General features: G+C 39.8%; 1 protein-coding gene across 1 annotated transcript in view; it reads right to left on the reverse strand.

Moving 5' to 3' along the window:
* Positions 1-12328, reverse strand: part of St8sia1 (ST8 alpha-N-acetyl-neuraminide alpha-2,8-sialyltransferase 1) — a 134295-nt gene that overhangs the window by 81981 nt on the left and 39986 nt on the right. Inside the window, exon 2 of the mRNA XM_076852725.1 lies at positions 3617-3761. Coding sequence (XP_076708840.1) covers positions 3617-3761 — 145 coding nt within the window. The remainder of the gene's footprint in view (positions 1-3616; positions 3762-12328) is intronic.

The following is a 12328-nucleotide window of genomic DNA, read 5'->3' on the forward strand; positions in this document are numbered from 1 at the left end:
CATCACACTGCCCTCTCCAAATACACACTTGCATGCACGCACGCGCACGCACACACACACACACACACATACACACAAAGCACATCTTGTTAAAGTTCTATGTGAAAGTTTAAAATGGCCCTTCACACTTTATAAAATCCAACGAATATTTCACTGAAATATATTGGTAGAGATTTTTTGATACAGCTGCATTCAAAAACTCCAGCTTAGTCTCCTATACTCATGCAAATACACTGCAGTGTTCCAACCCAAATGGGACCTAGATAGGGAACCCTTGGCAAAGATGAGTGGATGGAAATGAATATTGCTATTAGGTGGGCAGCACTGCACTGGCCCCAAAATAAAAAAACTTGTTCCTCAAAGGCTCACAAGGTGGTACTGGGATCAGCAGAGAAAGACTTTCAAAAAAAATGTAATATATACAAAAATTTAATAATGAAGCTATAGGAAGCTGCAGGGGGTCCAAACAAGAAGCAATTAATTACTGGTAATCACAACACTTCAATGTGACACCTCAAAGTACCCTGGAGCCTACTGAGGATATACAGCCCTGAGTAGGACCTGTTTACATTCCACCATGTACAGAGCACCTTTCTTCTTCTATTGCATCTTGGCAATAACAACAATGACAATAATGATGGGTGAAAGTATGTTAAAGAATAACAACAATAACAATGGCTGACATGTGTTGAACACTTAATGGGGAAGCCCAAGGCACTGGTGCATGATCTCAGTTGTAGAATGAAGGACCTGGAATTATTTTGCTGAAACTTAGGAAAGGGGGGTATGCTTTGTTCACACCCACAACACTACACCTCACCCATTCACCTGATTTCTGTGGAATCTGCACACTCTCTTTTCTTCCCACAGGGAATATGAATGAAATATATCAATCAGCTAGAAACTTGGTTTGCTTTTAACAAACTTGAAAGCATTCCACTAACAAATAATAATGAATGAGGGCACAGAGAAATCTTCATCATTTTTGTGATGCAATTGCTTTTCCAGAATTTCTAAAAATTGATCATTTCAAGATCTCAGCAGAAAAATACACATGTAACTTAAAAAAAAATCTACGCATTGAATTGGTTTAGCCTCTTGTAATGACTGTGCACAAGCAGAATGATGTAATGACTCCTGGTTCCTAAGGATCAAAAGCATTTTCCTTTATTATTCAGGGATGGTTCTTTGGTCTTGCAACAGGCAAAGAGAGACACAGAATTCATTTGCACACACTTTGAAAAGGAAATGTTTCCTACCATGCTGCTGCTGCTGCTGCTGCTGCAACTGACAGATAAGATGGGAGGCTACTTTCTATGTCTTTAATCATTTCTTTTCTTCAAGCCTATTTTCTAGTATAAAGTTAAAAGTCAGTTGATATAACTGAAAGCTCTCATTTATAGAGAACCTCTTTTGAAATTCTTTTTAACATTTTTCTCCTTGTTAAAGAAGATCGTTTTCTTATCTCTGCTTCATTCTCTGGCCGGTTGCTATCCATTTTTGTAGATGGAAGATACTGCGGATTGGCATGCTTAGATTCTATTGCACTTTCCTTCCAGCTTCCTGCTGAAGCTTGGTAGTCAAAAAACTGCCTCTTTAAGACTCTATGCATCTAGCATTTTGGATGTAAATTAATCTTTACCTATTAGATGCGCTTAAAGGAGATTTGGAAGGAGGAGGAGAAGTGAAGCCCTCTGTTTTCCTTAGAGGCAGTTGTGGCCATAGTAATGGCAATGGCAGGTTAGAGTATCCTAATTCCTAGAACACAGTTAATGCAGCAAATTTTGTCTTTTTTTAAGGAGGGGTCACCGGGAATTGAACTCAGGGGCACTTGACCACTGAGCCACACCCCCAGCCATATTTTGTATTTTATTTAGAGACAGGGTCTCACTGAGTTGCTTAGTGTCTCAAAGTTGCTGAGGCTGCCTTTGAACTTGCAATCTTCCTGCCTTAGCCTCCCAAGCTGCTGGGAATACAGGAGCAAATTTTTGAACTCAATTATTCTAGGAGTCACTTCTTGACTCCTACTTTTCCATTTTCTTTTCTTTCTTTTTTTTACTTCCCTCTCTCTCTCTCTCTCTCTCTCTCTCTCTCTCTCTCTCTCTCTCTCTCTCCCTCTCTTTTTTTACTTCTCCATCCTTCCAGTGATTTTTTTGAGTAGCCTCATCCCTCATGTGAAATATCTTTCTGTCAAAAATACCTAGGGAGATTTCCAAACCTTGCCTAAACCCTGACAAAAATAAGCCTACTCTTCATTCCTCAGGCTCAGGATGTACCTTATGAACCAGCACAGCATCAATACCAACATTTATATAATGCTTTGTAGTTTACAAAAGTACACTGACAAGCATTATCTGAACTGGTCCCACCACCACTCTGTGAATAGATGGAATAGGTGCTGCTCTGTCTATCTTAGAGATGAAGAGAGCTGACTCTCAGAAGAGTTAGGTGATTTATCCAAGGTATTTAATTAGTAAGAGGTGCAGGCAGGATTCAATTCCACATTTTATGACTCTTAGTCATTTCCTTTGACATTAGGAAGTCTCCCAAGAGCAAGTGAATAATGGAGAGAGAGAAAGTACACAAATACTAGCAATTAATTAAACCTTCTAATTCCTAGTTTTAAAAAGGTATCACTACACACACTCTAAAACCATTCCATTAGACTAACACACCTAAGGATGAACTAGGAAGTTTGGGCTTTTTTATAGACTGTGACTGTTTTGTAGGAATTGTGACAAGTAGAACCCGTGCCTGAATTTACAGGATTCCTCCTTCTATGACTCATTGGCTATTTATTTATAAAGAGCCATGAAAAGTCAGTCCCATTTTCCAACCCTGACTGTTAATCCTTTTGGTGGGATCTGACCAAACCAAGAGTGACTAGAGTACTAGGGAAGGCCAAGATTGGATTCCCAATTTCTCTCTAGTGGCAATTTTCACCCTAATATCCTCTCTCCCTGAAACTACGGTTTCCTAGAATGCAGATTTACTACCCACGGCTCCCCCCACCCACTTGCTGCCTAGACATATTCTAGTAAAGCATTTTATTTCAATGCTCAGGAAACCAAGAAGAAAAACATTAAGTAAACAAAGCTTGATTTAAACCACTTCAAAAGTGGTCAAATTGAATTCTTTCACTCCTCCACTTCATAGCAGTAATCTAACCACAGGGTTAATGTTTGAGAGTTCTGGGGAGCAAACATCTCACCATATGGTCCCCATTCCCTGAAAGCAACATCAGTCCTAAGAAAACATTCCAGTATCACAAATCCTCACGACCATTCCAGGGCCAACCTCAGAGCACTAGAATTCCACAATTCCCTGACCAATCTCTGCTTACTGCCTTTGGTTTCGTCTGACTCAAATCTAAAGAGCTAGGAACACTGCAACTCTACTGCTCTATGCTATCTTCCTTCCATCCTTGCGTCAAAACATGAGGTCTCGACATACACACACGAAAACAACAGACAGAAGGGAAAGCATTTAAAATTAAAATGAGGACAGAGAAGATGAAAAGAACATCCATTGGGTTAGGCAAAATTTCCTATGATATCAAGAATTTTGAGAAACCGTCAAAATGAAGGAAAAAAAAAAAGCCCACCTCTATACTAACCTGGGGAAAGAGAGAATACGTTGAGTTGTCAATGGTGAATGAGTATAAAAATTCCCCATCGTACCACATGCTCTTCCCCATGGGGGAATTCATTTTAGTCATAGCAAAGAGATGGGCGGGGTCACAGCAGTCTTCCATTTGTTTCCTAGGAGAGAAAACAGAGAGAAAAAAGAACAGCAGGTTAAGTGAGCAGCAGATTCATTCACTTGTCATTCCCACAGAGACGTGCAGCCTCGCCTCAGTGCCAACTCACAGAGGCATCAGCGTCTCCACGGTGATTAGACTACTATTAATTCACTCTGCCAGCCATTGAAAGGCATGACTGGAATATTTCACCATTAAAAAATTTTTTTTAAAAAGTTGAAGAAAAAAATCCACTCTCAGGTGCAGCTGAAATATGCCTCAAGGCATAAATAATCATACAGATGTATTGATTGATTCCAACAGCCAGGTTCAGAAGACTTGGGGAGCTAACTTTGTTGAACGTTGAGCTATTCAGCTGCAGCAGGAGCTCACCTGTCTTGCTTTAATGGTCTGGTGGTCAAATTCAGTGAGGGGGTTTTTCAGGACTTGCTCGGGCCACATGGGCAGAAGAGCTGCCTGCTCAGAACCTCTCCCTGTCTTCACTCTGAAGGAATGCTCTGTAAGGAATCAATGGCCACATACCTGTCATGCACCAGGTGCCTTCACAGATATTTTTCACTTAATTTTCATGGTAACCCTGGACCTGGACCATGTGAATGTTGTTTTTTCAATAATTTATCTTGGGTCATATAACCAGTAAAGAGATAGGACATAGCTTCATTCCTAGGTCTTTTTACTTCAACCAGGCTATTGCTGTCGTTTACAGACCAAGCTAAACTTGCCATTTAGCACAAAGTGCTACAGGAGATTCAGAAGAAAATTTCTGTCACAGACATATAATAACATCTAACTTTGTCTAGTACCTGACAGCTTACAAGTCACTTGCACGTTCGTTTATTTGTTTCTTCTTTGCATCCTCAAAAAAAAAAAAAAAAAAAAAACTAAGTATACAGGGATAAGAGACTGGCTCAAGTTCATTAGGTTAATAAATCTTTTCTTAATTATTGATCAAATGTGTACTAGAAGATGTGGTCTCAAGTTCACATTTCTTCTTCCATTATCACCATGCTCAGGGCAATCATTCCTTTAGTGGGTGAAACTAAATACTCAATTAAAAAAATGGAAAGTATCACACACATATATATTTTTTAATCCAAAAGTTAAAGCAAATTCATAATACAGGTTTTTCTATTATAAATTTCCCAATTCTTTCTCACCCAGAATGCCTCCCCATCTCTGTCATGCTCATCTCTGGAGGGTAGCCAAAACAGACCACAATGTAAAAATCTGCATGCTTGTTCCTCATGCCTGAAAGGTGCCCAAACTAGCTCAGCAGCCACACTGGCAGTAGCAGCAGCATTAAAATCCACACTAGTGCTAGTACTACCAGCAGCCATCACAGTCATAGTGTAAGAAGGAAGAATGACTTTTACTAGGTTTTGCCTAACACTGTGCTAGGTTCTGGGGATATTAAAAAAAAAATCAGACCTGCCTTCAGAGAACATGATTACCAAGCGGGCAACCAAGTTAGGCTATAAAAGCAAAAATAAACAAATGGGACTACATCAAACCCAAAAGCTTCTGCATAGCAAAGGAAATAATCAACAATATTAAAAGCAATCTACAGAATGAGGAAAATATTTGTAAAGCACATATCTAACACAGGATTAAAACTTCAAATTGATTATTATTCAGCCATGAAGAAGAATGGAATTGTGTCATTTGCTGGTAAATGGATGGAACTGGAGGCTATCATGCTAAGTGAAAAAAGACAATCCCAAAAACCCAAAGGCTGAATGTTCCCTCTGATATGCAGATGCTAACATACAATAAGGGATGGGGGAGGAAAGAATAAAAGTTTATTGGATTAAACAAAGGGAATGAAGGGAAAGGAGGGGAAATGGGAGTAGAAAAGATTGTAGAATGAAATGGCGTAACTTTCCTATGTTCGTACATGAATACACAACTAGTGTAACTCCACATCAAAATACACTCTACTGTCATGCATAACTAAAAAGAACAAATTAAAAATTACCAAAAAATTTATAAAGAACTCTTAGAATTAAGGAAAATCCATAACTCAATTTAAAAATGGGCAAAGGACTGAATAGATATTTCTCCAAAGAAGACATAAAATGGCTAATATATCTCATGAAGGTGCTTAATATGATTTAGCATCAGGAAAATACACAATAAAACCACTGAGATATTTCAAGGATAGTTATCACCAAAAAGCAAGAGATAGCATACGTTAGAGAAAGTATAGAGAAAAGGGAACTCTTGTACACTGTCAGGGGAAATGCGGACCACTATAGCCATTAAGGAAACCAGTATGGAGGTTTCTTAAGTAATTAAAAATAGTCCTACAAACGACACAGCAATCCCTCTTCTGGGTATACACTCAAAGGAGATGAAATCACCACCTCACCTAGATATCCTACATTTGCTGCAGCATTGTTCCCAATAGCTGAGATACAGAAACAACCCAAATACCTGTCAATGGATGAATGAATAAAGAAATTGGAATACAATTTAGCCTTAAAAAAAAGAAAGAGAACTTGCAATGTGCCACATGGGTGGACCTTGAGGATATTATGTTAAGTAAAATAAGCCAAACACAGACAAATATTGCATGACCTCATGTATATGTGGAGTCTGGGTGGAAGAAATGAATCAGTGATTATCATGGGGAGATAATTAGTGATTTTCATGAGTTGGGGAGAAAGGGAAAAATTGGGGAAATATAGCTCAAAGAATAAAAAGTAGCAGATGTGGCCAGGTGTGGTGGCGCACACCTGTAATCCCAGCGGCTCAGGAAGCTGAGCTAGGAGGATCTCGATTTCAAAGCCAGCCTCAGCAACAATGAAGCCCTAAGCAACTCAGTGAGACTCTGACTCTAAATAAAATACAAAATAGGGCTGGGGATGTGGTTCAGTGGCCAAGTGCCCCCAGATTCAATCCCTGGTACCTACCCACTCCCCCCCTCAAAAAAAAATAGCAGATGAATAAGTTTAGAGATCTAACATACAATATGAGGACTACAGTACCAAAATTATAATGTGTTAGGATTTTTCTTATGTAGATTTTAACTACTCTTGCTACAAATAAAAGTAACTGTGGAATGACAGATACACTAACTCGCTTCATTATGGTAACTGCTTTACTTTATCTATCCCATAATATCATGTGGTAAACCTCAAATATATGCAATAACATTTATTAAAAAAGAGGAAAAGTGACCAACAGGCAAGGTATGACTCATGTGTTCAAGAAGCCTCAGTGGAGATGAGGGCTGTATTTGTGGTTGCTTGGAAAGAGGACGTTAAGCCAAAGTTCAAGGAAGTTTCCTCTAAGATTTGCAGTCTGGGAGGAACTGGAAGGATGATGGAGGAGGAAAGTTATTTCAGACAGGAAAGCTGCTACAGAGGCATGAGAAAATAAGATGCAATCCCAATAAAATCATCAGAGAAAGCATCTAAGAAATTGTTGAGTCGAATAATACACATCACCCACCATCCAACTTTTTGGAGGAAAAAATATACCAGCTTTGAGAAATTTGGGGGCAAATTTGGTTCCCACTCTCTTTCTCATGTTTTGTGCTGATGGTACATAATACCTACTTCTATTTTGTGGCAGACAAAAACCACAGGATCAAAAAAACAAAAGGAATTCTATTCAAGTTTCAACTTTTAATCAATGATTGTGAAGTTGGAGAATGAATCGAGTAGGGGAATTAGAACCTAAGTGCCTTTTATTACATGAATTCCAGCTTCCTCAGTGGTCAAGTCTACTTAAGCTTTGTTGTACCAGGAGGATGAATACTTCTGAAGCCTGAGAGCCACTTGCCAAAATCCCACTGGGTCTCATTCCTCCTAATGGAAGCCATGCAGTTCAATTAAGCCATGAGGCCCTCATCTGCTTATTGGGCACATAGACCAGTAAGACCCAAGATTTTGGAGAAACTCATAGGTAAATAAGGGTAAGACTGCAACCCTTTGGTTTGTATTGCCTAGTATCAGAGTGGGCCTTGCTGAGACTCTTGCTGATGCCACATTCAGCTTTTGGTCTCCAGACAGGAAGAAGGTTGGCAGGCTACAATTCCAATGACTGACATTTTTGGGCTTCTTCCAAGGAATGATTGAGTTTGAGATAGCAGGGGAGAATCAGAGTTCTACCTTGTTCTCAGTATTTGACTGGAATCTGCTGCTACCCTTCAGTTTTATACTGTTTTTGGAAGGCTGAATAGTCAAGTAGACAAACATCCAAACCCATACCACTTATGGCATTTCGTGAATGTGCATGCAACAGATGATCATGTGAGCACTTGCACTGCTGTCTCATCTAAACACGGTATGGATGTGAGCAGCCCAAACAGGGAGCATCATTAGAATCTACTGTTTGTGATGGAATATGCAATTTAAAATCCCAATAAGCAGTCTAGAAGGAAACAGACTGAAAATTTCTTCATGTGTTTTACATATTGAAATTCTATCAGTTAAGTGATGTAGAAATGCATACGTAACACTGCAAGAAGAAAGTGCTATGGTAACTTTATTAGGAAAGCTATTCATTTTATGTACAAAAAATTATTGACTACATAGGACTATAGATATCTGGGGGGAAACAAAGAAATACTAAGAGTGTGTTTGGAAGGTAACCTCAAGAAAAATACTACATCATCATTCTGCCACCAAATATCTACAAAATTGTAAATGGTAACATGAAAAACAGTTGAGATTACATGAAAAGTTAAATCTTTGTAGAATCATTTGATATACCAGCATTCAAATCATTAAACTTTAAGAGCCATATTTGATTTTCAGTTAATTTAACTTCAATTAGAAAAGAGTTAATGAGGGAGAAAGTCCTAAGTGGGAATTCTTCATATCTTTTTATGAAGATTTACAGTTAAATGTCAAATTTGCTCCCCAAATGTCATTCAAGAAATAAAAACTTGAAAAGCAATATCCACCTTTTTAAAAATATTTTTATATGTTGATGGAGCTTTATTTTTTATTTATTTATATGGGGTGCTGAGAATTGAACCTAGTGCCTCACACTTGCTAGGCATATGCTCTACCACTGAGCCAAAACCCCAGCCCGAATATCCACCTTTGAATATTGATCTTTGATTTTGATGGATGTCTCATATTTCTCTCCCATGATTTATTTTTGTCTCTGTACTGTTACAGTTTGGATGTGAGGTGTCCCCCAAAAGCTCATATGTGAGACAATGCAAGAAGGTTCAGAGGAGAAATGACGGCGTTATAAGAGTCTTAACCAAATCAGTGAATTAATCCCCAGGCAGGGATTAACTGAATGGTAATTAAAGTGGTAGGGTGTGGCCGGAGGAAGTGGGATGGGGGTGTGGCTTTGGGGCATATATTTGTATCTGGCAAGTGGAGATCTCTCTGCTTTCTGATATTATGTGAGCTGCTTTTTCCCTCTGCCACACTTTTCCGCCATGATGTTCTGCCCTCCCTTGAGCCCCAAAGAATGAAGCTGGTCTTCTATGGACTGAGACCTGTGAAACTATGAGCTCTCAAATACACTTTTCCTCCTCTACAATTGTGCTGGTCAGATCATTTCATCACAGTAGGAAAAAAAAAAAAAAGCTGACTAAAACAGGTACCAAGCTCTACTTCAACGCTATTTAATTTATAGTCTTGTTATTGTTTGTCTTCTTGGTTTAGTCAACTTTTTTCAGTGCTGTGACCACAAAACCTGACAAGAACAATACAGAAGAGAATAAGTTTATTTAGCGCTCACAGTTTCAGAGGTCTCAGTTCATAGCCAACTCCATTGCTCTGTGCCAGAGATGAGACAGAACATCATGGCAGAAGGGTGTGGTTGAGGAACAGGGTAAACAAGAAGCAGAGAAGGAGTTCCACTTGCAGGAAAAATATAGAAACCCCAAAGGCAAGCCCCACCACCACCCCCTGTGATCAACCTCCTCCAGCTGTACCCTACCTGCCTATAGTTACCACCCAGTTAATCCATATCAGTGGATTAGTTAAGGCTCTCATAACCCAATCACCACTGAACATTTTTGCATTGTCTCTCACAAGAGCTTTTGGGGGACACCTTATATCTAAAGCAGGACACTCCCCAAGTTCCTGACCACAAACTCCATGAGGGAAAGGATCTTTATCTTCTGTTCACTGTCTTGTGAAGCAATGCATCCACTGAAAAGGGTCTGAATAAATACTGACTGGATAAAAGTAGCTAACAAATGGGGACAAAAAAGAAAATATTGGCAAAACAAGATGACTCAGTGCACAATTTGGTCTTGCCATTCAAAATTCAAGTTTAAGTAAATTCCTTAGCATTTTTGTCTATGGAAACTAAAACCTAACAGTGGCAAAATAATTACTATAGACTGACAAACATTTTCAGCAGTAGAAGAGCCAGGACTTTTGATATTTATTGAGTAGTGGATAGGGGAATATACTGTGCACTAAACATCAGACCAGTTAAAACACATATGCCTCTAGGATTGCAGAGAGGTAGCTGGGACCACAGGAACAATCCACGAGCTGATAAGATTATTTTTCCTTCTCTAGGATGTCAGACTGCAAATTTGACTTTTAAAATGTTTGATAAGGTTTCAAATTTAATCCTCTCTTCTTAAGTTTTTTTTCTATTCTAGTGATATTTGACTTTAGTCAATTATTGATTTTAATGTTTGGTTTTTGGCCAAAACATGTATAAGTGCATTTCTTCAGATAGCTAAAGCAATAGTCCTTATTATAAACTGTCCTGAGCTGAGTTTCTAAAATTGCTTTTAAAACTATTATATGTTAACCCCTTGGGTTAATGTCCCAGAACCTCAATTCATTCCCGAAAGTGCTCAAAGTCTCTCCATCAGAAGAAAGCTTTGTAGTCGGGATAAAATGTAGACAGTACTCAGTGTATTATACGGTCTCACTTAAGTATTTCATTTCGTTCTCCTTCTTAATTTTTGGAGACTACCCATTCAACTCTTCTTGTCTCACACAATTCTAGTTTGTAACTCTTTTCTGGGCATAATTATTGATAGTTCTCCCTCTGTTCCCAAACATGCCGCTATTTAAATGATAAATTATATATTCACCCTAATAAGAGTAGAAGCTGAAGAGGTGACACCCAATAAAAGAAGTCTTTAAGTGGAGAATATGGGGAACTACAGGGAAATCGGAAAAAGTTTATTCTAAAGAGCTACATGAATGATTTCAGAGAGATTATGGAAAATAGTGTTCAGGTGGTCATAAAGCTATCTTCCCCTGATTCAATGAAATCTTTGTCTAAAAATCATCAATTTTGAAGCAAGTTTAACAGTCAAGACTCAGGGTTGGGGGTGCACTCAGTGGCAGAGCACTTGCCCAGCATGATGCCCTGGCTTCAGTCCCCAAAAATGAAAATAAATATAAGTCAAGAGTCACTGTTGAATTCCAAGATGGCAGGGCAGAGGGAGGCAGCATCCTGTGTCATTTTGTGACCCAGATCTCACCTACTCGGAATGCTGCATCTCAGAGAGTGTTAAGAGGACCCCTATACAGCTGATTTCCACAGAAGTCACCAGCACTGTGACACCTGTGCAGGGCTCAGAACCTTAGCGTTCAAGCAGGACTCTGGACCCCTGGCTCCTAAAACCCAAAGCCTGCACGGCTCTCAAGTGGCTTAGCAGAACCATCTATCAGCACCTCTGCAGAACTGCGCTCCACTCCCATGCAGGTCACTCGGCTACTACCTACCCACAGTACAACGCCATAGCCCGGCTTCTCCCACCTCACCAGACACCCTGGCACTGGAAGCAGACCGACTCCATCTTGAATAACCTTTCTTGCCATATTTGGTGGGGGCAGCTCTCAGATCAGATCTCCATCTGGCCAGGTACCAGGTATCCAACTCCCCACTCCCAGCAGTGATAACTCAGCACAGTGACCACTCAACACAAAAACAACTCCCAGTTGGGCAGGTGTGCAGTGTGACCAGGGTGCCGCTCACCTGGTGTGAGCCTGGGTGTGAGAGGCCCCACAGGTGGGAACTGCTAAGTGAGAGGGGATAGGACTAAAGTTTGGAGCCTAACAGAGAGACCAGGAGCTGGGAAATCTCCAGGCAAGAGAGGGAAAAAGTATCAGGCGCTCAAGTCAGACGAGTGGTCTCAAAAAGAGACCCGTGAGGTGCAGTCTCCCTGCAGGGACTGGTGGGTGGCATTCCCCACTTCCAGATGCCCTACACCAGGACCAGTCTTCCCACCCTGGTTACCTACACCATCCTGAGGGCAGAGACACCAGCTTAAACAGACAACCCCACCTGTTGGATGAGAAGAGAAACAGAAAAGATACGGATCTCTAAAACTAGCAACAACCCTGGTTTCTTCTTTTGAGTATTTTTTTTTCTCTTTCTCTTCTATCCCTCTATCCTCCTGCCCTCACATCCCCAACATATGTGAAACCAAGGACTTTGCATGAAATAGGATTTTGAGGACTGAGTTATCTAAATAATATAATATAGAGGTGTTGTATATGCCCTTTCTTTTTCTCTTTTTTCTTCTTTCTTTTTCTTTCCCCCTCCAAATTTTGCTATTTTAACATCCTGTATTTTTCTAAATACATGTGTGTTTGTTTTATGTACTCTACTGTCTTC

The sequence above is a fragment of the Callospermophilus lateralis genome, chromosome 4 (assembly GCF_048772815.1).
Source record: "Callospermophilus lateralis isolate mCalLat2 chromosome 4, mCalLat2.hap1, whole genome shotgun sequence".
NCBI classification, from domain to species: domain Eukaryota; kingdom Metazoa; phylum Chordata; class Mammalia; order Rodentia; family Sciuridae; genus Callospermophilus; species Callospermophilus lateralis.